The 27,320-nt window shown below is 43.2% G+C and overlaps 1 protein-coding gene across 1 annotated transcript in view; it reads left to right on the top strand.

Annotated features, from left to right (window-relative positions):
• The window catches only part of SEMA7A (semaphorin 7A (JohnMiltonHagen blood group)), a 203,301-nt gene extending 177,985 nt beyond the window's left edge, over positions 1-25,316 (top strand). Inside the window, exons 11-14 of the mRNA XM_078685071.1 lie at positions 13,785-13,900; positions 14,915-15,069; positions 18,308-18,357; positions 21,318-25,316. Of these exons, the coding sequence (XP_078541197.1) occupies positions 13,785-13,900; positions 14,915-15,069; positions 18,308-18,357; positions 21,318-21,685 (689 nt within the window). The 3' untranslated portion in view covers positions 21,686-25,316. The remainder of the gene's footprint in view (positions 1-13,784; positions 13,901-14,914; positions 15,070-18,307; positions 18,358-21,317) is intronic.
• Positions 25,317-27,320: the final 2,004 nt, after the last annotated feature.

The following is a 27,320-nucleotide window of genomic DNA, read 5'->3' as shown; positions in this document are numbered from 1 at the left end:
ATTGAAGGCATAATTTGCCCACACTGTAGGTTGTTATTATCCCTGGGTGATGTCTTTGGGGATATCTAGGGTCTGGCCTGGTCATTTTGAAACCCTGTGTTTTATTCATGAATCTATCTTGACAGTTATTTGTATCTGTGGGCCAGATCAACCATTGTTTCCAATCAGGATGTGTTCTGTTTTGGTTAAGTATATGGTTTATGTCTATTTCTTCATCTGTATCAGAGTTATTGCTAAACATTGTTGGCTTTGGAATAGACGGGTTATTTAAATCTTTGATTTTGGCTAAGCCAAGACAGGTGGTTTGTTGAACAGTGTCATTTAAAAATATCATTTGTTCTGGGATCATGCAGGCTCTAAACAAAGCTTCTAAACCCTGTACTTGCCATTCTTTTGTGCCCCAAACACTTTTCAAATCAACATTTTTGTCCCAATAATCGAATCCAAAAGTATTCATTTTTTCAAAGAATGAATCAGAATAAATCAATTTTGTGTTGGTTATCATGGTTTTGGTCCCTGTCTTGTTTGACAATTTATAATAAAATGTTTCAGCATTACTAGTGTTAAAACCTTGAAAGTATGAATATTTGTCATAAACGGTTCTAGAGCTCCCTTTTGGAGGTGTAGCACAATGTTCCCATTGATTAAAATTTAAAACATTTCTAGGTTGTGCAGATTTATGCAAGAAATGGTTACCATAGTGGTTATAGCAATACATACTATCATAATTTGTAGAACCTTGCAAATAATCATGTTTTGTAAATTTAGCAGACATTACTAAGTCAGACATCATATTGTTTATACTTTCAAAGTCCCAATCATCAGCAAATGAGTTTGGTTTTGCAAAGTCACTCAAAGAGATCTTAATTTGGTGTGGATATTTCAGGATCTCGACCGGACCATAAATTTCATAGTCAGTGTTGTCCCAGGCTACCCCACCAGGTATTGGAATTGCTGTGAAGTTGGCTGAAGAAAGTTCTGAAGAAAGTTCTCGTTTCTCGACGTGTGAAGATGTGTGTGGTTTGAGGACCAAGTTGATGTTCTGACTTGCTGTGTCCATTTTAGCATATTTTCCCTCAATGAAGCGTCCCAAAGTAAATACCATGATGAGCCAAAGTATGAGGATAAATGCACCAAAACCCACCCAAAATTCAATCCATGGAGAAATCAGATATGTTTCTTTTAGTTGTTTCAAAAGTTCCTTCGCTTTGTCTTTAAAGGATTTTGATGATGGCTGTGTCTTTTGTTCGCTGAAGCCTTCAGAGGAATCATCGAAGTTGATGAAGTAACCGGATGCAGTTCTGTCAATTGTTCCAATTTGTTCAGGATTTTTGTTTTTTGCATTTTCACTTGGTACTTCAGTATAGATTGGTGTGTCTCTGCTAAATGTCTTTATTTGGGTTTTCAGAGGTCTAAGTTCTATTGCATTGTTGCATAGTCCTTGTTGTTCTTCTGTAGGCGTTTCGAATGTGATGAGCCTCTTTGTTAGGACCTCTGTACTGGTAGCAAACCTTGGTGTTCTGCTACTTATTGGGAGTCCACTTGGCCTACTGTTTGTTATTGGCCACATGTTGTGGTTTTACCAGGTCGATGGATACAACTCGGTTCTCCTTTTTTCCAGCAAGTGGCGGTAGTACAACTGATCTTGTCCCGTTGACAGACAAGACAGGAACTGCTTTTCTGTAAGAAGGCCCAAATTCCTTCTTTACCGCGATCTTCTCCCTGACTAGATCCCCGACTTTTGGAATCTAGACAGGTCTTGCTGGGACAGGTGGTGATTCTTCAGTGGTTGTTGGCTGTTGTTTCAACTGTATGTTGCTCAGGTCTTTTCTTGTTTTGTATAAGTCCTGCAAAATAGCCAAACGGTCTTTGACATCAAAGCTTTTTTCTGTTACCACTGAAGTCTGACTATCAAGGTCAGAGATCAACATCCTAGTTCCGAATAATAATTCGTACGGACTGAATCCCTTCAGAGAATTTCTTGGCAAGTTATTTAGACTACGTTGGACACTTATTAGATGTTTGACCCACCCAGCTCCCGAACCTAATATCCTTTCTATTATAGATTGCTTTCTGTCTTGGTTTTTTCTTTACACCATCCCATACCCTCAGGAAGGAAGTGAGAAGATTCCCGCTGGGCTGTGCTCATTTGGTCATTCTTTTTCCCCCCAGGCTGGATTGCCTGAGAAAAAGAAAAAAAAATGGTCGAACGTAGCATGCTCTTAGCGTATATGCCATTTAGACTCGCAAATCTTGTATAACAGTCCGGACGTCAGCTGAGTGCTGTGGATCTACATTATAAGTGGGAACTAGCCTGTATATGTTAATCGCAAGCCATTCTTTTTGCTGGTAACATTATCTGCCTTGATACGACGAGGTATTAAACTGCTTCTCTCCCCACTGCGATCTCTGTTGCAGTTTGGGCAGTTTTTTACAAAGATGGTAAGATGGAGGCTCATGCCTGGCCACCAGTACCGTGATTGTAAATCTTCCAGAGAATCTTTTAATTTAAGGTGTCTGTGACCCTCGCCCATATGTGCGTCTGCGATTAACAAGTTTCTCCTGTCCTTGTTTGGAATCACTCTATCCCCCACTCCAGGGATTCGAGCAAAAGGGATGGAGTTTGCATCGATTATGTATGTATAATTGAGTGGATAGTTGATCGGTAACGCTGAGCAGTCGCCTTTTGATGACGTTTTCACCGCCAGCAATGTTTCACCGTCAATGTATTTTAATGTATGCTTTTTTCGATCTACGGGAGCCGATTTAGTGGCTGCCGCTGCGGCTGTCTCAGCCAATGAATTCCCCACAACGTGAACGCCATCACGTTGATGACTCAGTGAGTGAGTCACGTGAGTCTTTGGTAGTTCTTTCTTCAAAAGAGCTACTTGTTCCCAGAGAAGTCTCTGCTTTATTGGTGCACCTGTGTCATCTTTGTAACCGTTCTGAATCCATGTCTGCAAATCCTTGTTATATGCTTTGACGCAGAAATATGAATCTGACACTATAAGTGTCGGGAATTCGCGATCCGCATTATCTAGCGCCATTTTCAAAGCTATTATTTCAGTTTGCATTTCTGAATTTGTTTCTACTGAGTGTGATTTTGTTAATAGAGGTCTTAGTTTACCTCCGCGCCACACTTCTTTTGTGATCTCACATGTGGGATTGTATGCATGTTCTCCCCAAACGGAGGGTTGAGCATGTCCGTCTGTATAGATTACACAGGCGTAATGTCGTAGAGGCAGAATGTCGATTGGCAGAGGATACGTTTTTTCATTTTTTAGATTTTTTAATTCTTCTAGTTCTGGATCAAAGAAGTAGTATACTTTGTCCGTTGTGATTGAATTTACCCATTGTAACCATTCTGGATCCAATGTTGTTGTTGGTAAATTACACGGTGTTGTTAATGCTTCAAAGGCTGATTCAGCTGTTCTGACTGTGATATGTCTACCGTCAGCTATGTCTTTTTCTCTAGCTATTGCGGTTTGAACTGCTTGAACAATTTTTCTTTTGTTGCTGAATCTCTGTTCAGCTTTTGTGTACAAGTGTGATCTGAATGCAATTGGTACCTTTTCTCCCTCATTAGAGGTCAGGTATGTGAATCCGCATCTCCCTGGGATGACTCGAATCACAAGGTTGCGTGTATTATCACGGGTTTCTAATTTTGTTTTAATTAGCATGTCTGTTTGTAAGGATCTCAAAATTTCTGTGTGTGTTTGAGTCCAACTGGATCTTTTAAAGTCTGGTTTAATTAGATCGTAAAGGGGTTTGACCCTTTCTGCGTAATTTGCAATGTAAGTTCTTCCGAAATTTAGGAAGCCTAGAATTGACTGTAGGTTTTTTAGTGTTTTAGGAGCTTGGATTACGGCACATTTCTCTAGGAAATTGTCTGCCAGGCTTTTGCCTTCACTTGATAACTCATATCCTAAGAATAGGACTGTCAGATGGGCAATTCTGGATTTTTTGAAGTTGAATTTGTAACCCTCTGCAGCGAAACCAAGTATTATGGTGTTCACTCTTTTCAAGTGAGTTTCCAAGTCATCGTCTGTTAAGTAAATGTCATCGACATAAGATAATGCTTCATCATCATATTGTTGTAGTAATTCTGTTACTCTCGCTGAGAATACCCCCGGGCTATTCTTGTACCCCTGGGCTAACCGACAGAATTGTTTTTGAGTGCCATTTACTGAGAAAGCTGTTAAATATCTGCTCTCTGGTGCTATGTTTTGACAAAAGAATCCGTTGGAGATGTCCAAGGTAGTTTTGTATTTTTTGCGCACTATGTTATTCATTAGTGCAGCACTGTGTGAGTTTTGCACTGCAAAAGTTTTGCAACATGTGTTAAGGCGTCGGTAATCCAAAACTAGACGGTATGAATTGTCTGGTTTGGAGACCGGAAACAAAGGATTGTTCATTTGTGAGGTGCAAGTTTCAATCACCCCCTGGTATTCTAGCTGATCTAGTATTTCATTTACTTGTTTTTTAGCTTCTTGCTTAATTGGGTACTGCCTTTGTGCAGTTGGTTGTGATTTTAACTGGATTTTGTGAGGAGGAGAATCCTCATCCCATCCTACATGATTTTTATATAAAGCAGGTGCTAAGGCCACTGCCCACTTTCTAGCAAGTGTGTATTTTTTATGAATCGGGATTTGATTCGAGAAGGCAGGCATAATTACTTCTTCGCCATGAGGGCACTCCCTGACAAACTCTGGTGGCCAGTCTTTTTCAGCTAGAAGTATGTCATAACCCTTTGAGAGGTTATCCCAAAATAGTCCCCTTATTTTCCTAGTCTTATCTCCCTCTATACGTAATGTTATCTCGTATATTTTGTGGGGCTTGCTAACTCTGGTATCTGCAGTTTCCACTTGAAGGTATTCATTCGTGTCCACTGTCTCCAGATGATCCATAAGGATTTTGCGAGCTATGCTCACCTCTGCTGCGCTGTCTAGCATTGTCTGAGCCCACTCTCCGTTTTTCAATTGTGTCCTCAGTATTCTCGGCATTGTTAACTACCTTGATACTGGCTACCTTCTTTTTTTGGAAATTGTGATTTCTTTTTCAGTTGAGCAGGTTCCTTGTCTTTGGACTTGGCGTGCTCTTCTGATCGTCCTCTTCTTTCCGATTTCTGCGAGGAATTCTGAAAAGATTGAGAGGGACGTGTATCAATGTCTTGATATCTATCAGGTTTTTAAATATTATCCCTATTTCTAAGGTTATATCTATTCCCAGAGGGTTCACTCTGAGGTGACCTTTGTCTCGGGTTTGGAGATTTCTCTCTTCGCCTAGGAGACCTTCCTCTGGACTGGAATTTCTTGTCTTTTGGATTTGATTGTTTGTTCCCATCCCAGTTCTTTTTTGGTGAATTATTATTATTATTAAAAAACATTTTTTCTGGACTTGTAGTCAGTTGCGGTTTTACTGGTATTTCACCTAGACTATCTCTGCCTAGTTCTTCATAGGATTTTTCTATGATTCTGGCAATTTCAGCTGGTTGGTCTGCTATATCTGTCTCTTTTAACCTCTGGCGGATCGCCACGTTTGCTGCTTCACCCTTTATGTTGGCTAGTAATATAGCCGATACCTGCTTGAAGTCTTTTAGTAATTTCATACCAAGAGTTAAAGCAGGTTCTGGACCGTATTCATCTTGAATTTGTTTTAGCACATCTGGTATTACCGAAATGGATGGAACACCGTGCGTTTTTGTGTAGATGGAAGCAAAGACTGTACCCCAAGTGTCACAGTCCTCCAATGTGTGGTGCGATTCCCATTGGGAGACATATAGTCAGAATCCTGTGTTTTTCTAATGGGGTGGTGTCAGGAAACACCGCCTCTATTAGGGTAATTTTCTGTGCCAACCAGAATGGTATTTGTTCCCGTTTAGCTGGAACTTTACCTAGGCAGGATTGGATGTTCTGTGGTGTAATTTTATTTGTGTTCCCCTGGTGAGGGGTCAGCTGTGGAAGTTTAATCGCTGGCTGTATTGTTGAAGTCCGCATTACATACTGAACTAATTGTCTGTGAATTTTTAGTAGTTGTTTTAGCTGTATTAGCAGCTCTGCTGCAGGCATTCTTTCGATGTCTGGATATGGTGTGTATCCAGCTAAGACCGGCCACGTTGCTCCTGGTCTTCCTAAAGGACCGAGCCTTGTAATGTGATTATTATGTTTTAGGGCGCCATCAAATAAGAGCAAATGCTCTTGGAATTTGAGTGGTACTTCCACCTCCTCGAAAGGAGTGTACTCATTAGGAGGTTCCTCTACTTTGTAATAGTGGAAGTACTTTGTTATAGTATTAGCTGCTGGAAAATGTATCCATGTATAGTATACCTCTGTCTGCCGATATTCGTGTGCCTCGATTACGAATATAACTGTGCCACCTCTAGGTGACAGTCCATTTTCTATAAGTTTTAAGGTTATAGATCTTCTTTTGGCGACCGGAATGAGTATTATATCCGCGTCTGCTGCTTGCATGGTAGCATCAGCATCTGCTATTTCAGTAGCTAATCTAGTAACCTCTCGTTCTTCATCGCTGTCCATTTTGCTGACAGGATGGTATTATGTTTATTTGCAGATCAGGTTTCTTTATGGAAACAGAGATTAGATGCACAATATTTTGGAACACTGTTTATCCTTCAACGTTGACTTAGACCAAGAACCATACATAGGAGTTCCCTCCTGCGAGGTTTTGGAGGATATTATAACCTTTCACCCACTCCAGACGTCTTTGGAGTATTTGGGAAAAGGGGTCTGAGTGAGAAAGCACGACTGAGTTACTCTAAATGTCTTACGTTAGTTTTATCGCCCTTTCCAAACGCGTTGGGCGCCATGTAGTGTAGCTCCTATTTTCCCAATAGGCTCTGCGCATTGGAATAGTACCTACAGCAGTAAAGGCCTAGGCCAGACGTTAACTAGGTCTACTACTGTCGATACTAGACTTAATTTTTGGGTTTGCCAGCTAAGCTCAGAGTTCGCTAGAAACTTTCTCGAATGTTCAAGGAAGGATTAACTCCCCTGATTAGACAAGAAGGGATTTAGTTTCTGACAACCATAGAACATGACAACTTTGCTCTCCCCTAATCAAGAGTCAATCTCAAGAGTCGTGTGAGCACAAGGCAATTATTTTACTCAGTCAGTACGTGCATTCTTAGTCTCATCAGAGTGTAGAGAAAAGGAGGAGACGGGCGTGTTCAATAAAAGATGTTATTTATTGATCAGTCTCTTTTCTCGTACAAGAGAAATGGATCGATATTATTGCAATACTTATAGTTAAGTAAAGTGCATACAATAAAAGCAATAGTATAAAATAATACTGTAAAAACATTGATATGGTTTCTGAGCCATATGATGTTTAAAATGATTAAAATATATTTACATACACATATACATTTGACTAAACGTACTCAACTGGTGTTTCTAAATACGCCTACCCCGTGTACCTGACCTAAGTCTAATACGTGGGCGGGAATAGAAAGTTACAGTTTAAGTTAAGTTTGTTTTTGCCAAGTGAATAACTAAAGAATTCTCTAGGAGGGGTTATTCAGTTCTGTACCTGGAATTTAGGATGAATGAGGAATGGTATCTCTTTCTCTGCTCTCGATATTCCAGGCTGCCTGCGAGGGCTGCCCAGAAGCGCCGGTGCTGGGTCTCTCGGCTTGAGATAGCAGCGCGTCTCTCAGCGCGTCAGGAAGGCGGGGCTGCTGCCTGCGGGGTCTGCTTCTGCTCTCGGCTTCGGCAAGTATGGCTGCTCCGTCTTGTCACCACGCGTGTGTTTGCATAGGGCAAGGTCGGCAATATTTATACCTTAAAGGTGCCGGGATTGACGTAAGGATGGACATAGGTACGTCAATAAAGATGTCATACGACTTGCTCGTTAGCACATTCTTTACTAAAGTTCTCTGTGAAATCAAAACAATGGCCGCACGGATTATCCAGGTTGTCATAGGTTTGATTTGTTATGAGAACGTCGTATGCCTTATCAGGGGCTGGAGGAATGTCGCTTGTCTAATTAGATCTCAAGCGTTATGACCTAATCAGATAACACGTTCCTGTGCCGTAGTGTGACTGCGTCAGATAACGGTATCTGCATCATGGGGGATTTCTTGCCTCATGGGCTGACTGTTAGTTAACTAGCTAGGTAGGTTAACCAGAATATGGTCAGGAATAGGGGGATCGATTCAGAACCTATAGAAATACACGACAGTCTGTCAACAAGTATTGCAACACCCCTGGCGTATCTACTGTAATTTGAAAAAACTCTGTGTGCCCCCCATCCCTGAGCCATCGAGGAAGCGTCTGCCTGCGCCAAGTGAGTATCTTGCAGAAAAAGGACATCAACCTTGTGTCGTGCCGCATAGTTCAGTACCTGTTTGCGCTTTCGTGTGTTGTTCAAGCCGCGGACATTCCATGACATAAGCGTGAGTCTGGACGGGCCAGACTGCAGACCTAACCTGGCCATAGCGTCATCCCAAAAAGAGGGACAATCAAGCTTGCATCGAACAGTCCGCTCCCACGAGTCCCACCAATACTCACAATCAAAAATGACCAAACAAAAAAAACATTCCCCGCCCACCACCCGCCACCCAGCCTCCCAGTATCCCCAGAGAGGCAAACCCCAAACAAGCGCTGACAGAAGTTACAAAGCTCAAAAGGTAATGGCCATGCCATTAATCGAAAATGCAGCGAAAAAAACAAAACCCCAAAGAAGTAAGACAAAAAGGCGTCCGCCATAGGGGGTAGCAACGCCACACCATGCGGGAATCCCGGTTAAAGCGACCTCAGTAGCGGTAACAAGTGAGCAAGTGACAAAAAAGGGCCACATCAAATCAGTAACACTGCAAGCAGGTCCCAAAAGTTAGCCAATAGAGAGAGTTCAGCCTTGGCCGGTCTCAGCAAATAAGTCTGCGCTGGACTGGGTGTCATTGCGGGCCGGTGAATGTGCCGCGGATCCTGAAGCTGATGGGGAGCACTGCCGTCTGTAACCCTGACAAAAGTCCTGAGCCTCCGTGGGGAAGTCAAAGATGCGATATTTGCCGTTAACATCGATCTTCAATCTGGCTGGATACAGCATACCGTACTTTAAACCAAGATTACGAAGAGTTGCTTTGACCCCATTATATTTGCAGCGGGCCTCCTACACCATGAGCGTGAAATCTGGGAAGAAGGATAAGACGCTGCCCTGCCACCTCACCTCGCCGGCCTCGCGGGCAGCACGAAGCGCGGCATCGCTATCCCGGAAGTTCATGATCCTGGAGATTATGGGCCTTGGGGGCTGGCCAGGGCGAGGCTTAGGACCAAGAGACCTATGCGCCCGTTCAACCACAAAGCCAGTCGTGAAGGTATCCTTGCCGAACAGTTCAATGAGGAGATGTTCAACAAAAGTTTCAAAACGGCCCGTTGCTGTCGTCTCCGCCACACCAAGAATTCGGATATTGTTGCGCCGACCACGCGCTTCCAAGTCCTCATTTTTCATAGCCACGTCCTTAAGAATTTTCTCAACACGTTCAAGTCGTTTAAGTGCTTTAGCGGCACCATCTTCCGCATCAGATATCCTGGATTCAGCCAAGTCCAGTCTCCGGTCGTGGGCCTGCACCTTGGTGCCCATATCCGCTATCTTCTGGTTGAGGCTGTCGAAGCGGGTATCAAGCGCCTTGAAGCCTGCTCGCATTTCGCTCATCATGGCAGCTACCATGGTGGTGGTGTCTCCCATGTCTGCGGAGCCGGTGGCCCCGGTAGCTGATCCCGGTGGAGGGTCTGTAACAAGGAGGGGCGTCTTGTCAAAACTTAGTTTTCTCTGATTCGGGTCCCTCTTCCCCATGATCAAGCAGTGGGAATAGCGTTGACTCCCGGGAGAGAATGCGTTGCGGCCTATGGCGCGGAAGAATGTAGCAGTGCAGTACTAGGCCTCAGGCTGAAGCAAGTCGGACCAGGTCGCAATGTGTGGCGCCGGACTGGGCGGTGGAGTGACCAAGCGTTGGCGTGAGGAAGCAGCCCTGCGTCCACCTCCGACAGCGTCAGGGTACAGCGACCTCCGTGGCCCGCTGCTCCAAAGCCCGTCGGCTAAGCAGGTCTCACGGTGGGCAGAGCAGTGTGGGAGCGTCCCTCCCCCGGAGTCCAGCACAGGAGGGTAAGTGTGAGATGGGGATCCCCACGTGCAGTGTCCAGGCGGGGCCGCCAGCGGGCAAAAAGAAGCACCCCGCGGGCGCCTCAGCCGCCACCCACCCCCACCGCCACCGGGCGAACGGTCCCGCTCCCCGCCCCCGTCCCGCCGCAGGCCCGCAAATCAAGGCACCGGCTCCGGTGCGCACACAGGCCAGAGGGCCGCAGCCGCACCCCGGAAACCAGCGCCCCCACCCAGGAGCCCACGGAGGTCCAGCGGCAAGCGCGAGCGCCCACACACAGCGCGTGGAGGGGCGGCGGCCCGGCAGAAGAGTGCCGCGCCGCACTCATCGATCACTCCGGCTCAGAGAGGGAAGATGGCGCCGAGGTCCGGGCGGCCTCGGTTCCCCTCCGCCGTAGACACCACTCAGGACGCTCCCGTGGCCACCGGAGCCACCCAGTCGGTCAGGGCAAGTTACACATGCGGATCGTCTGCGATGTGGGGGCCAAAGAGAGCGAATTACATGTTATTGAGCGCCATCGGGAGCCCGCATGGAGGAGCTTCACTCAAAGGCGGCCATCTCGATCGCCTCCGTGGCCACGCCCCCTACTGTGGTGAATGTATGACATTGTTCTGCATTCTGTCCATCAACTGTTGTTTTTGCAATTAACTTTATGTATAGCACCAACTTTGGATAGTTTTTTCTTGATACTGGCAAACGGACATATTCTAAAAGGAAACTTTCAAATTTCGTTTTACATGTTAATCCTTACCATTTAAAAATACGTATGTTGTAACCTGGTCCAGCTTAGCACTGTGGTGATGGACCAGACGTTGCTTTCACGAAATTGGCACAGGGATTCCAAGTTTTTTTGGTGGTGGCTGTCTGAGAGGATGTATGACATTACAACGCATGCTTTTACATCGCATGCTTTTACAACGCGGTTTTTACAACGCATACCATTATAACGCATAATGCTTTTAGGCGCTGGATAGTGAATTGTTTAATTTACTATTCCAACTCCAGTCCCCATGGATAGTAGGGAAGGTGTTGGATAGTACATTAAACACATTCCCTATCCTAGAGCGCCCCCCAGCGCAATGCGTTGTAATGGTTTGCGTTGTAAAAGTTGCGCCGTAAAGGCACTGCGTGGTAAAAGTTGCGTTGTAAAGGATGTTTCCCGTCTGAGATGACCATGCATTGTCAATAATTAAATGTTTTTCTTGGAATTTAAGTCACACTGTCAATTTGAGCAGGTGCTAGACTCAATTCAGCCTGCACTAGCACGGAAGCTGTTTCTCCAATTTAGATTTGGGACTCTTCTGCTTTTTGCAATAACTAATAAGTGGTCGGGTGAAACCCACCGCCCTTGTCCTGGAGGCTTAGTGGAGGAGGAATCAGAAATTCACGTGCTGCTCTTCCGCCCGGCATATAAACAGGCCAGGTCAAAATGGGTCACACAATTGTGTAGAAATTTGGGTATAAGGAATTACAGCGCATTTTTTAGGCTCTTAAAAACTGATACTGATCCAGTCTATGTTGTTGTAATTTCAAAATTCCTCCTTGCTATGTGGTTAAAACGAAGGTATTTGCTGAAGGCTAACACTCAGCTTGTGACTGTTTAATTTGTTATAACTATTTTTGTATTAAGTCACTAGGACTTTGCTTAGCCTGGGAGGTAGATGACTTTTTTTTTATGTGGCACACTGATAATGGACGCTTTATGAGTTATATGATGTGTTTAATAATGTTCTTAAAGTTTTTATCTTAAATTATAGTTCTTAAATTAATATCTGTATAATTATGTTATTAATTATCAAGTTCTTCCTTGTCACAATTAACAAGGTCCACGTAGTCCTGCAGAGGCGTATATTAGTGCTTCTATGATTTTTTATTGTTGCATATTGATTTGGACCATGTTCTATTATACTGCAAATTTAAATGTGCTTTTATGGCTGTAATAGCCGCAATAAAGTTTTTTGAATGAATGAATGAATTAAATGTTATGGATTAAAAAACCATTTGTTTTTATCTGAAATGTGTACTAGGCATACCATTCAACTTCATTAAACTATATTCCTGCTCCCAAAACATGTATTTTATTGGTTATTAGGATGCCAAATATATCTGCTAGGTGACCCTGTTAGCAAAAGGAAGTACATCATAGATCTTGTGTAGGCACTTTAGGAGCATTGGGCAGTTTTGAGGCAGTTTTCATACCACAATATGAGCTAAATTGTGAAATCTAACTTATGACACAGGCATAACTATTGTTCTCTATTCAGTTCTAGGTTATCTAATATGCATCACTAAAAGTGCCACACATAAACCATTTATATGTCACACATAAGAAGAATTAATATTTGGCTATGTCACACAGAAGCAGTCTCAAACCTTGGCCGCTAGGTATTGGGTCACTGCAATTACTCCAGTTAGTCTACACAAGAGGCATGTTATTTTTTCAAAATGCCAGGGTTAACTTGTTTCACAGTTAGAATGGAATTTATGTATGTGTGATGAATGATGTGTGGTGATTTCCAGCTGCTCCGGAGTCCTAACGCCATACTGTCAGCATACCATGAAATAAAATATGGTGCTGCTCAATTGTAATCCAATCACTGCAAATGTTTTGTGTCTAACCTGAGATAAACAAAATTCAGTATTCAGTGTAGTGCTATGAGGTCCCAGCCTGCTACAGAGAGCACTGTGAATGTGCAATGCTATAACAGTTGCTTTTTAACGCGGGGTCAAAAATGATCAGCTCAATAAGATCTTCTTCTGAGCAGCTGCAGTGCCCGCCTGCCCTCTATTGCTGAGAATTGTAGCCACGCAGTCTGTCTCCGGTTTGTGCCCTTCTGTTTCTGGTGTTTTTCAGCTCTTTTAAGATCTTAGAATTTCTCGTTGCTCAAATGGGTGTAATTTCTAATATTTAAATGTTTTCCTCGCCCTCATTGATTGATTTTGCTCAAGAGAAAGTTTTACTCATAGTCTTTTAAATGTCACTCGTAATTACACTGAAATTATGAAAATGTCACACAGAACAATCTAAAACCTTGGCAGCTATGACACTGTTGTTCTACTCCTGTCTGCCACTGTGTGGGGGTCACTGGGGTGGTAGTGGTAACAGTGTGAGTGAGAGAGGCCCATCTGACTGACAGTTTTAAAACAGACGCAGGCAGGGCAAATATTCACCCCCAATTTACAAGCTCTAGGCAGTAGCATTAGCCGCGGCCTGTGGAGGTATTAAGCAATGGGGCTTGCTGAGGGGATTTCAACAGACGATGACAAGGGAAAATAAAATGAATAAATAATTTTTCCTAGTCATCTTCCTTCGAAATCCCCCCCAACCCGGGCTCACTGCCCACCGCTCTTACCTGCATGGGCCACAGCTGAGTAGCTTGAAAATGTGACTGGCCGAGCACAGCAGGCATGTACCCCACTGTGAATTCAATTTATTCAGAGGTGCTCCATCCTATACACCCTTATTGAATATATGCCCATGAATTCAGTTTAGAATGAAGTATTCTACTTAAGCCAAGTTCTTTCCTCAGAAAAAAAGCGCATGAAACAGTTGCACAGCATTAGAACACAATTGGGCTCAGTCGGAGTCCGGCGTTAGACTGAAGTAGTAAAACAGTGGAAGCGTGTTTCTGCAATAACACTCCCTTTCTTATCTCTTCACTCACAGAGACTGGAGCCGTCCACAAGTTCCTCGAAGTTAACAGGACCGCCGTCAACATCCTGGAGATTAATCCCTTCCCCAACGCAACCTCCATCCACTCCATGGAGCTGGATTCTGTAACGGTGAGAGTGGCCTCGGCGTAAAGTCCCACAGAGAGATGGAAGGCATGGGAGTGGGGTAAAGCACACAACAGATGGCATGGGAATGGGGTATTGTCTGCAGAAAGACGGGTGACATGGGAGTGTGGTAAAGCCTGCAGAGAGACAGGTGGCATCCCCACCCTGGTAGGACAGTGCCACCAGGGTGGACTCAACCTCCTCGAAGACTTAAAAGTAAGGGGAAGAACATAGATAATAACTACTGGACAAGGCGGGATCCAGGCAAACCAAAAATACTGTGGGGTTCCTTTGTGTTTATCCTTTATTGATGAGGACTCCGGGTATGTCTAAAATCAAGGATGAGCAGATACACAGAGGGCAATGACCAAGACCCATCTCTTATCAACCAACATGTTTCTGTCCACCAATTCTAGCCTCACAGGTTTGGGGCATTCTTCAGGGCTTTTGGATCCCTCAACTAACATCCGAGTCTATAGTAGCCAAATTCACAATTGTTTTATTGTATGCAATTCTTGCTCTCTTATATATATTGGCCCCGTCGGTTCCACCCCTGCCTTAAATACTGCCTTCCTACTGTTCCCTTATCCTCCATTCACTGTGCGTCATGTTTCTGGAATACCACTACTCAATTCCCACAAGGACACTTCCAATCTAGCTAGCCCCTTTTTTCCAAGAATCCCTTTCCGAAGACCATCACTTCTGCACAGCCCTCATTGTGCAACAATAACACCCGCTTCAAACCTGCCCGCTCCTTCACCGGAAGCTCAGTCCTATTCTGTGGTAAGTTACTTTTGAAGTAAATGTTGCAAGACCTTGAAACCCGACTTACAGTCAGCATGTTGGTGCTCAACTTGTATTAAATTTTGCAAGGTCCCACTCCAGACCAGAAAATGGCGAGTCCTCTCCAGCAGAGCAAACACTTAATTGCTAATTTTTCTAAAAAAAGATGGCAGTTGTGACAACCTAGTGGGGATTATTCCGTCGTGTGAATGTCTTCTCTTTGTTCTCCTGCAACAGAAACGTCTATACATCACGTCATCCCAAGAGGTGGTGGAGGTGCCCCTGGACTGGTGCGATGGGTACCAGCAAGACTGCCAGAGCTGTGTCATGGCGAGGGACCCCTACTGTGGTTGGACGAATGGGACCTGCAGGTCAATCCTTGGGATTCAAGGGTATGTCACCACAAGCCTTGAAAATCTGTCCTAAAATTGAACAGTTCATGTATGTATTCTCTAAATCTAGGGTACCTCCTCACCTCTGCAGAGGGTTCTGCTTCAGCTGTTGACACAAATATCCATTCCACATAAAATTCACAAGCAATGTACCCCCTGTAACATGCTCAGGAATCCCTGACATCCATTAAGAAACACCCATGTACACACCCACACACAGGGCGGTCTGTAGAACACACCCAGCATCACATACACACCGTCGAAACACACAAACAGCTCCACAAAATGAACAGCTGCCAGTGGGAAACATCCTTTACAATTCAACTTTTACCACGCAGTGCTTTTACATCGCAACTTTTACAACGCAAACCATTATAACGCATTGCGCTGGGGGGCGCTCTAGGATAGGGAAAAGATTTAATTTACTATCCAACACCTTCCCTAGTGTCCACGGGGAATGGAGTTGGAATAGTAAATTAAACTATTCACTATCCAGCACCCCAAAGCGCTATGCGTTGTAATGGTATGCGTGGTAAAAACCGCAATGTAAAAGCATGCGTGGTAAAAGCATGCGTTGTAATGTCATACATCCGCTGCCAGTACATACGCACACAATTGCACAAGGGACACCCCTCATACGCACAACATCACACACTGAATTCCCTCAAGCACACACCCAGCTCCCACCTAGACAGAAGAGAGGGGATTAAATATTCCTTCGTACAGTCAGCTATAGTAAAGAACCACAAAAATGTGGAATCCTTCAAAGTACACAACACAATCAGCATCTACAAATGATGTATATAGATCTATAACCACATCACAACTATATCCACATAACACCACGTGTCAGCATCCCGACATGCACAGTAGAGTGCTTGTCCACAGCACCCTTAGTAACTGCATCTAACAACACCCTGTCTCAGAATGTGACCACACCTAGTAAAATCCTAAACATCTGCAAAGAATTTCAACAAGCATTGACAAAGACAAGAGGTCTGACTTGCATTGAGTCCTGACTAACTGACTTTAAAATAAAAGGCTGTTACCATGAAAAACCAAAAACAAAAACAAGTATTTTCTTTATATAATGCATTTATAAGATATAGACTTTAATGAGTGATGATTCAGTGTTCGTTTATTGCAATGCAGGTACTTCATAAAAGGCAGATTAAAATAAACCGTACAGATAATAGCATGAGGTGAGACAGTAATTCTCACCTCATGGGGGGCGAATATACATATATATACTGCACTGTGAAGCCTGACATAAAAAAGTGATTGATGGATAGAACTTTTGAGTTTCTCAACCAGTAGCAGACACACTGGACCACATTCCAGTCCACTGCATTTTTTGCTCACCTTTATACAGTTGAAAGGGACATCACCCATATGTTGCAACTCGATGAACTGCGCCAACTATTACAGACGAAATTGTTCTTCGAAAAAGAAATGCCCACGAAGTTTTGTATGCCGAAGTAAGGCTCAATGTTTATGTAAAAGTGTGGTTCAGATCAAAAAATAAGTTCTCACCAACACACAATGTTAAAAACACCGGCAGTCTGCTGCTTCTCTTTTACACACTAAATCCTGAGTATCTGAATAATGCATTAAACCTTAAGGAGCGTTTTTTTATTCTGCGAAACCTTAAGCAGCTGGTAAATTAAGCATGGATCAATTTACCTCCACACTATGCCATAGCTAAACACTGATCCGAACGAAAAACAATTAAATAGACACTTTCTTAAAAATCATTAATGAGGTATGTTGTCCACTCCAGAAATGATGTTAAAAGCATGTGAGGTCGAATAAATGTCCTTCGAAGATAAAGGCAAGACACTGCAAGGACTAAAACATATTGACCATTTAAGAGCACTAGGTTAAAAAATAATTTTCGTAAAGATTGCATTTGATGTAGAAACCAAAACAGGAAGTTGATTTAGTTACTTGATTCCCATCTTCAACGCCGTTGTACATATCTTGAAAAGAAAAATGCACTCCAAAATAGCAATACTGGCCCTGCAGTTTGGGCTGGGCTGCTTCTATTTGAGTTGGATCAAAGGTGATTTGCATAAGCTTGGTCCATGTGGTGGCAGACCAGGTGAACAAAAACTCAAAGGGCTTGAATGCGGCCCAGTGTAATTCTCAGATGCTGAGATTAATTAAAGCATTGAACCCATCACCTTTATGTTTTTCTGACTGAATATCCGGAGCTCACCCTCAGTTTAATCAGTGTTGCTCCAAATATTCACAGCATGCAAAATGTCAACACTGGACATACGCAGTACAGCCCGGTGTATCCACAGCACATCCTGTATCCGTCTTGAGCACATTTATTGTGGCCTCACATTCAGTATGCACATCCGGGACATTGCCTGACGACATTCCTAATCCTACAGCACGACATATCCACAGCAGGCCCAGCGCAAACAGCAGACCACACCCAGTGTAAGCATCTGACGATAACCTCACGTGCTAAATTACCGTAGCGCGCCCAATGTTGACATTTGATTCATACTAGTACAGCCTGAATACCCAAGGCGCACTCAGTATTAGAAAGTGACTATGCCACGCGCAGCAGGTACATCTACTGTCAGAAACTGATCACACCATGTACAGCCTGACTATCCAGCGTTCTCCCAGTGGCAGACACTGACAATAGTGTACAGTGCTGAATAACACAACACCCAGGCACTTATTTACTGAGTGCTCGCACGATTCAATGTGCCACTAAGTGCAGTTTCAAATACTAACCATATTAAAGGGCCACACGCGCAGTGCTGATTTGTATGTTCTCCTGCACAACCTTTAGCAAACAAGGGCCTTTGTAGGAACAGATAACCACGACTAGCAAAGCCTTGCAAAACCAAACACTCCCTGTAACAGCATCTCTCCTGACCAGTACATCCCTCAAAAGCATGCCAATGACTTTTCTATGTTCTGACCTAGTACATGCCTCATGGTCCACAGCACACGGTGGCATCACTTCCGGAATCTCAGGATGGAATCCAGAGTGTGGGGAAGTGAACTGAGATTCCAGAGGAGGTCTGTGGGCCCAGGCTTCCCTCCTGAGTTCACACTGCTATTTATTCCTAATAAATAATTTGTTTCTAATGCACGCGATGAGTTATTGCGTTTGCCAGGAAGAAACACTGCACGGTCAGTATCTACTCTTGTCCACTCACAGAGCACATGCACCTAGGGTCACAGGCTCTCTCTCTCTCTTTCTTTCTTTCAGGCGCATACAACAGGACCTCGCTGATGGAATTGCAGAATGTCAAGCGCCAAGTAAGTGAACTCCCAGCCCAATGGCACTCATAGGGCTCAATTTATGAACAAAATGTACCTGCAAGGCTCTGGGTTAAAAGTTTACCTCCCTAGAGTGGGCAAGCACTAAAAGCCTCCCTCAACCATGGAAGAGACTCGTGTAGTAAAGAGGCAATGGAGCCTGAGAACACGATAACCTATCCGATGAGACCTCATATGATCCCCGCATGGAGAAGTCAAAAGATTGAATTAGAGTGAACACTTGGCCCTGCTGCCACCTATAATATCTCGTGCACTGATGGGCCAAAACTGCAATTGATAGAAGAGGGTACATTTTCATCTTACCCAAGAAGTGAAGTCTACTGTGAGAGGACAAGGACTGCAAGAGATTGTAGCACATTCTTCCCTCCCATCCCTTTGAGAGGGCCAGGGAGAGGAATACATTGAGGGGCATGAGAGTGGCGTCCATCAGTGCACCTGATTTCCCCATAGAATGGGCAGGAGTTAAAAAGTTGAACAGGTTGTATCCCTCTCACGTCCTCTCGTATGCAATATATGTTACAATAGAGTTTACCTTTGCCCCTCTCTCCTGCTGCACACAGCGCTGTTGGGTGACAGGGGCATGGGTGATGACCTTGGTTCGGCCAGACAAAAACCCTATTGAGTGGTGTTCCCAGCATGTAAAGCCCACCACAAGTTGGCATGGTACCATCCCTGCTTGGGTACAATGTTGGTAGGTGACGAGGGTTCGCCTGAGCAGGAGGGCGTCTGCCTTATGGAGTCTTCAGTATAGTTCGCCAAGGTTTTGGTGTGAGTAGCACTTTTCAGACACTTTTAGGCATAAATATATGCTCACCCCATGTAGAAGGGAGATTCAAGATTTAATTTCTATCTCAAAATGTATCTTTTGGTATAGTACCATAAAATCGCATACAAAATATTGTGCTACAAAAATATTTAAGCAAAGATGCCAATTACCTAAATGTCCACATATACGTTCCTTCCAATATATATATATATATATATATTCAGGCTATACAGATGCGCAATTAAGAATAGTAAATATATATACCTACCTGAATATAATTACCAAGATGATTTTCTGGTACTCTTTATCTGTGATATGATATAATCTCCACAATATTCTTTCTGGCCTAACATCATGCGCTTTGCACCCTTTCTCTCATAAAATATCCATTATTTTGTAAACGTGAAAGAGAAACCTTGTAGCATCGCTAGGTACAACAGCAGGAAGCAGAAGGGGAAGGAGCACAACCAGGGGTCGATATGACTTTTTATACCGACACCTGTTAATTCTACCCATAAATCGACCACGCAGATTGCAGAATTTGATGGTCTTCCAGGAACCCATTGGCAACCTCTAAAACTCAGTGAAAGAAGGCCCTCCAGATCAAAATCTGTGTCGAGCAGAAGGGAAAGAACCCGCCTCCTTTTTTTGGAACTGAAAGTTGTGAACTTTAGGTGCATGTCAATTTAATAACAATCTGCTCACTTCTTGTTATTTGGTGGTCCATGTAGCGCGTGTTTGATTCAATTCTATAGATGGTTCAGTTTTCTTTAGACTCTGTACTTGCAAAGGATGCCTTGTTAGGACGGTGTAACTACCTTACACAGGCAAAGTAACTGCAGACATCTATTGCGGCCTACAAGCCATGAGATCGAACCTGGGTTGGCCTAACTTACCCTTTCGGTCCATCACCTGAGACCCATTAAGTTGGACAAAAGTAACAAGGACAGTGGTTGGATGTGGAAAAACTGGGGTATTGAGTACCAAATAAAGATGCTTTTGTATCTGGCAAAGAGAAATGGTGACCATGTGAAAATTCATTGTGGCTACTGGGACAAGGTGAAAGGGTATAAACATCCTCACCAAGTCAATTACCTTGTAAACTTTAGCATCCTGGGGAAGGAGACTATTGTTGCCTGAAATAAGAACACGTGGTTATCCAATACTCATTTAGTCTTTCTTCATTATCTTAAAGAGCACTTATGAAAGGAATACAGATGGTTGGCCACTTAAAAATCAAATGCAATTTTTTTAAATGCATGAATAAAGTTCACATCTAGTGAATAACTGTATCATATGCCTTCGCTGGATTCCTGGTTGCTAAGAGACCACTATCATTGCTCTTCCATGGGTGGTGCATGACCGCATCAATCAGCTATGCATTGCGATTGGTAGAATAGCTGATAATTGGGTCCAGATTTACAAAGCCCTTGCATTGCTATTGCGTCACGAAAGGTGATATAAGGGCTGAAGTCACATTTACTAAGCCATGCACAGCCACCTGCTATGCCACCTGCTTGCGTGGCTATGCGTGACCCAGTAAATCCAGAGTAACACAGGGTGCTACGCATTGGGAAGGCATTCCATGGGAGGAGTGTGAGCGTTCCCAGGCATCCACTCATGAATTTGTCTCATTCCCACATTTACTAAGGTTAGTAAACCTAGGAATGTGTCAAAATGCTACATCATCCCAGAAAAGGCTTAACAACGAGAAATATGATTATTTCTACTCATTATTTCATCTATCTATGTGTGCTGCACCTGCAGCACACATAGAAAGAGAAAAGTGCCTCTGAGGATTGTTTTAGTGCAGGAAGATGTTCCTTCCTCCACAAAACAATCCTGCTTGTAATGTAAGCACCCTTGCACCAGGCCTGTGCTGGCACTAGACTGCACACAGTGCACCAGCACAGAGAGCAGGAATGTTCCATATCTTAATAAATTTGGTGCAGTCTTGCTCTTTTTATTTAATGCAGCTCAGCAACAAGTCTTGCTGCATTGCGTCGAATGTTAGTAAATCTGGCCCTTTGTGTACGTTGAAGAACGCAGACTCACAATCAAGGTATTGAGTCACACGATGTGGAGGCGATAGCAAGGCGATTTCATGTGGCTTGCCTTTTACGTGTACCAGTCCAGTAAATGTGACACTATAAGTATATATTTTTTTCCATAGGAGCGGAGCTATTGCGGAGTCAAATGTACAAGCAACAAGAAGAGCCTGCCAAAATATTGAAGGGGCGGCCATCCTCTCCACACTTCCTGTCGTGCCCTGTGGTTTCCCACCATGCTACATACACATGGTTGCAAAATAACACCATTTCACACAGGTGTCTATTGGACCGGACCTCTCAACGGTGCATCCATCTCATTAATAAAATGACAGACGAAGACCTTGGAACCTACGACTGCATTTCTGAGGAAGGTGGAAGCACTCAGATTATGGCGCAATACAGGATGGAGCACGACCACGGCAATGTGGCGCTAGTCTCTGCATGGCTTGTTGTGGCTCAGGTGATGGCATGCCTCCTACTGCTCCACTAAGATGACACAGGAAAGGCCTATCTACATTTGGCTTCCCCAGGCTCCCAATAGGTATCAGACATGGGGAACTAGATTCAAGTTTAAAATGGATGGGCTAGTGGTAATAACTGCCTCATGGTCCTAGCCAACCATGCTGTCTAAGTCCCATGATTCTCAAGTCTCAAAAGTGGAGTATTGGCTGAAGTTAGGTATGAGAAGTTACAAAAATTTTTTTTTAATATTAAATAGTGTCTACTGCCTACAGATGGATGCTAAAAAGCATAATTCCATTCCTCGTTCAGTTTCTATACAGTGATAAACTGTGGTTGCTTCCTCAGAAGTCTGGATGTAAGTACTCTGCCAGCAAAGCTTTCATCCAGGCACTTCTCCTCTGCACTTTATGGGATGTGGTCACTGCTCAAGCACTTTGCTGAGTGCGTAGTGGCCTCGGGATTCGTGAGCAGATTGTAATGCAGTCTTGTGTATCTCTTTGTCTGTTTATTTACTGAACAGTATTCAGGGCTGTAGGAATGATCTCAAAGGAAGCCGCTCTTCTACAAGCAGTGATACAGTTCGTTGGATATGACCAACGAGCCACATGTAAGAGTCTATGAATGAGAAGTTGGTGGAGCAGTGATGTGACTTTTGTTTGAGTGTTTAAGAGTTGTATGATGTGAAAAGGGTGATAGCTTGTCATTGGATATCTTTACTGATAAATCAAGACATGCCCTGCTGCACTGCAGTACTTAAAATCTTGACCCACCCCATTACTTTACAAGAGATCTACAGATGTCAAATACAATCCCATCTATGTGATAATGATTCAGAAAAACAAGAACAGTGTTAAAACTTAGTTGTAGATGATGAAGGAAAACAGGAACATTGATTGCCTTATCCCATCCTCCCACGTAACCTAACCCAATGGTAAATACATCAGTGTGGCCATATAGACATGTCTATTTAGCTCAGGCCTAGAAGTACCTCAGGGACCTGTCTATGAGATGAATGGGCACCCCATCATTAGTGTAGGGGGGGGTGACATTTTTTTTTACGCTGCCCAATGCACTGAGCCATAGTTAAAACTTGCCTGCATGGTGCTCCAGGTTATCGGGACAGCTATAATGTGGTACAATTCAACTAGTTGCCTTGACTAGCCCTTGTGTCACCGAAAATGTTACCCGCTATTACTGAAGGCCCCTTTCTTTGCACATTCTAAATGCTGGCAAAGATATTGTCAAGTGCAAATTGCATGAAGTTGTAACTTTGCACATTCTTACTTTTTAACTCTCTCTTTTATGCAATTTTTACTTCTAAGCTGAGCTGCTAACACCAGCGATGAAGGATTAAGCACTGGTTTTAAGAAGTTTTGAGTCTGTGATTGCGCATGCGTGTAAAAATGTGAATCTCAATGCGTGTATGTATGAATGTTTTCACAATGGTATTTATGTACAGATGGTCCAGATACATTTCTGAGCTCAACATGCTTTTTTATCTTTGCAGAAAAACTTTGCGATGAGCTTGTAGCTAGATGTAAATAGCTGAACACAATTTTCAAAGAGCAGTATTAGCTTATAGGTCCACTATTTCCGTAGGGTAAATCAACACAGCACATGATTGAACTAGCATCCCAAAGTGATTGCTGTTGTGAAGTGGCTGAAGGGTCCAACAGATGAAACATTCCAGCCTTTTTTGATGTTCTTACCCAAGTGGCAATATGTGGTTTGAATCAGAGCCATCATTAAAAAATGATCGCAAAGCAGGACATCATTACAACGTTGATTAATTTATTTTTTAAAGGGAATAGTGAATAAGGCCCACAAGAGGCTTTCCTCGGCAGAAAAATATTTTCTAGATCTTTAAAGGCAGCTCAGTGACCCTCTTTTTCCAAAAAAGCTGGATGAACTATAAAAGAGTTAAGGTTCCAGCCAAGGCTCCCAACATCTGAGGAGTATGGAAGACCACCAATGAGCTTCTTTTTTTAAGGAAAGAATGCAGTTGGGTTTGACCAGTCTGAGATGTAGCGTCAGAAGAAGCTGTCTACAACATGTGTGCTATACTAGGGCCGGTGCATACAAATGGATCAACCATTCTGGCTTGGTTCGCGCTATAGAAATACCATGTACATACACACAAACAAGATAAGTCTGGAATCTTAACATGAGAGCAGAGAATGTCTTAGGAGACAATGACAAGGGAAGTGAAGTGTTGACTAGAAGACCATGATGGAGTAGAAAGAGAGCAGCAACTTAAAAAACTTAAAAGGTAACTATCTTCTAGAGACAGTTGCCTTAGCACAGAAAGATGTTTAATGTGAACATACAGAGAAACAAATCTTTGAGGTCAGTGTCCATCCTCAGCACACATTGCCACCCACATAATGATAGTGATGGAGCCGTACACCATTTGCATACGGATTGTACCATCTTCAGTGTTGAATGAGTCCTAGCTTTTGTTTTATTTTCTATCTTGTATGTACATTTTATACAGTTGATCGTGATTGTGGTATGCTGATTTGTGATGGAGAAGGAGTAGAGAGTGGAGAGGCGAGGGTGAATGGCAGAGTGGCAGCACCTCTCATGGAAGTGGTGCAGATGATTTTGCCTGGATATTGCCTGGGAGACAGTGACGGGATTGGAGGTTTGAAGAACATTTGTATGTGTGTGTGGCTTAGATTCGTGGAGTGAGAAAACAATCTCATTAAATTGACCGTGTGCACACACAACCTATTTGTAGACTATTTTGAATGGTATTACAGTGATGGAATCTGTGAGGCAGTAAGTAGTGATTTCTCAAGTTCATTAGGCAACAAGATGGTTGTGCTCTGCAATTTGACTGTTGCACTCCTGTAACCAATGGGTGAATGTATGTTTATTAATGACAGTCTCGTGACCTGCCTCTCATGATTAGTGAATACTTCCGCTCCACACTCAACGATGATAATAAATAGAATCTTATATCCTTTATTTATTTTTATACAAAATGCATGTACATATATCTTATGGAGAGTGTGTAAGGCCAGGAGATGCATGGTTCTCTACTTTCACATCAGAGGTAGAGAGCAAAGAGCTCGATGTTACCCAGCTGGATGTCTTTCAAAGAGAGAGTAATGGAAAGGTTTGCAGATCCACGTTTAACTTGGTTGATATTGCAATACTGAGTCGAAGGAATGAGGTTCTTTTTCTTCTGGATATCAAACTTGGAGGCTAATTAGTGGCGATCATGCTACTTAGCACATATGCAGATCAATACCATGGACTTCTAAGAAAGAACAGCCAATCCACCAATCAGGACACTGCTTTCCTTATAAAACAATCAGCAGTGCTCAGAGACAAGATTTTTATGAATCGCTGTTGTCAAGTATTAAAATTGTGAAAAATGTGATACTTTCTTCTCCTCACAAAGTTTTGCCTATGAGCCCAAAGATTGTCTGCTTGCCTGTTACAAGTGAAAGCCTCACAATTGTTTTCTTTTATTAGCTTTCATTAGATAACAATGGCTATTTCTTTCTGTCTTTCTGAGAAAAAAAACAGTATTGATTTTATCGTGAAGCCCACCTTTTAGTATTTTATTTTTCTTGTAACACAATTGTATTGCTATTTATTTCTACTCTCTGGTTTTTAAATCTGCATTAAAACGAAGCTATTTTTGATAATCCCCGTCTGAGCTCTCTGATTCGTGTGCCTGTTGTATTTATACAACAGATAGTGGATGGACTACTTTTTACAGGATGGTGGGTGCAATTGCAGGGAATACATTCTCGATACTTTGAATTTAGTATTTGCAAGTGAGGCTGAACTGGAACTGTTTTATGGCCCAATGAGACGCTGCAGATTTACTCTGAACCCACTATTTCTATTTTCCAGGGAAGACACCCATAATGACCCACATTTGATGCCTCCATAAATGTATTGTGCTAATTATATATATATGTGTGTCCGATACTCGGATTGTAATTTGGAGGGAGCTTAATCTGCCGCTGACAGAGTCGATGTGCTTTAGACAGATGATGCGCTAGCAGTAGCATGAATGGGTATGTTCCTCTGTTAGGTGAATGTGTCACCTCCAGTGTTTTGCCGGTGAACGGAGGGATGGACTGGAAAACATCCTGGAAAAGGCGTAATACATAAGGCGGCCTCCCCGCAAGGTACGTGTAGGGGCCCCTGCCAGGCTCAATCAGGAGCTCTCTGGCCTGAGTCGGGTCTGCGGGGGGCCTGTATTACGCCCCTGGACACACCTTCATTGTGTAAATCATGGAATTTTCTTGAGAAGTGAAACAGAATATCAATTTTGACACCTTCCACCCAGCGCTGCCTTCTGCAATCCTGCTAACGCTATTCTCACCCTGTAGACGGCCCTTGCGGGTGTCCGCAAGCACACACACGGGCGGTCCGAGTGGACGTGGGTCCTCAAATACATCAGAATTAAATGTTCTACAGATTTGATGTACACCTGATATTTGTTTTCTGCTCCAAGTAAAGAGGACGCAGGTGGCAATGAGGCCTTACCAGGGGAATCAGTTGTGCAATTACAGATTCCCCTAGAAATTCCCCACTTCTTAGGGACAATAAAGGGTTCCTGTAGGGTGTCCTTGCTCGAGTTCGCCATCTTTACCTACTCGTCCATCTTCCCATTCCATTCCTTTGCGATGTGCACCTCACAATATGGTGCTGCCTACCTGGCATGCATAAGGGGGGAAGTGTGTCACCACGATACCCTGAGAATACCAAAGAAACTCAAGGAAAAGAAAAACACAAAGCAATTACCACAAACATAAACAGACAGGAAGCAACAGGCTCAGGAATGGAGCAGGAAAACCAGGATTCAGAGTAATGAAGATTACCAGTGAGTAATTGGTAACTCTAAGGGACATAGAAAAACGAGGATTTCAGTGGGCAACCATAATGACTCTCCAGGTTCAAGAATATACACGAGTTTCATGATCCCGGCATATTTGTAACCATTTTGCTAATATTGGCTAAACCACGCTCATAAATTCCCAGTCACTGATGCAGAACGAATACTTCATGTCTGCCCAAACTCTTGAGGCAAACACCACAACCTACAGTACAATTCTACATTCCTGATTTTGCACCCACTGGGGCCAAAAGATATACAAGTGAGAAAGGAGAGGTACCCCTTAACAAAGGTCAAGGGAAATAGGGTTCACCAACCAAAAAATAACGATTCCCTTGAGCAAGGTCATGTACATAAACACCATAAATGGAGAAAGCAATAACTATTACCAGGAAATATAGAGTAAAAAAACTTGACAACATTTATTGTATACAGTAAAATTAAAAAAACAGAAACCAAGTGAACTGCTTAACACAGGTTAAAATAATGATAACAATAAAATAGCAATCCCACATTCAATATTGACCAGCAATATTGCTAAGAACAGACAGAAAAAAACAGTAAGACATACAGTATGTACAATACAAAGTGTGTGTTCTAATATTCTTTTTAGGGCACTGATGATATGCACTCTAAGATCATAATGTGTCAACATCAGTGTTTGAACCAAGAATCACACTGTACTGGGGCGTCTATAACAATGTTGTCTATACGTCTATACGTCTCTAAATGCATAATTTCATCACATCATGAAAGACTAAGCAAGTTTAATAACATCATAATAGGCTGGGCCTGATTGGTA

This window comes from Lissotriton helveticus, chromosome 3_2, assembly GCF_964261635.1.
Source record: "Lissotriton helveticus chromosome 3_2, aLisHel1.1, whole genome shotgun sequence".
Classification (NCBI taxonomy): Eukaryota; Metazoa; Chordata; class Amphibia; order Caudata; family Salamandridae; genus Lissotriton; species Lissotriton helveticus.
This window is presented reverse-complemented; position numbering and strand designations above follow the sequence as displayed.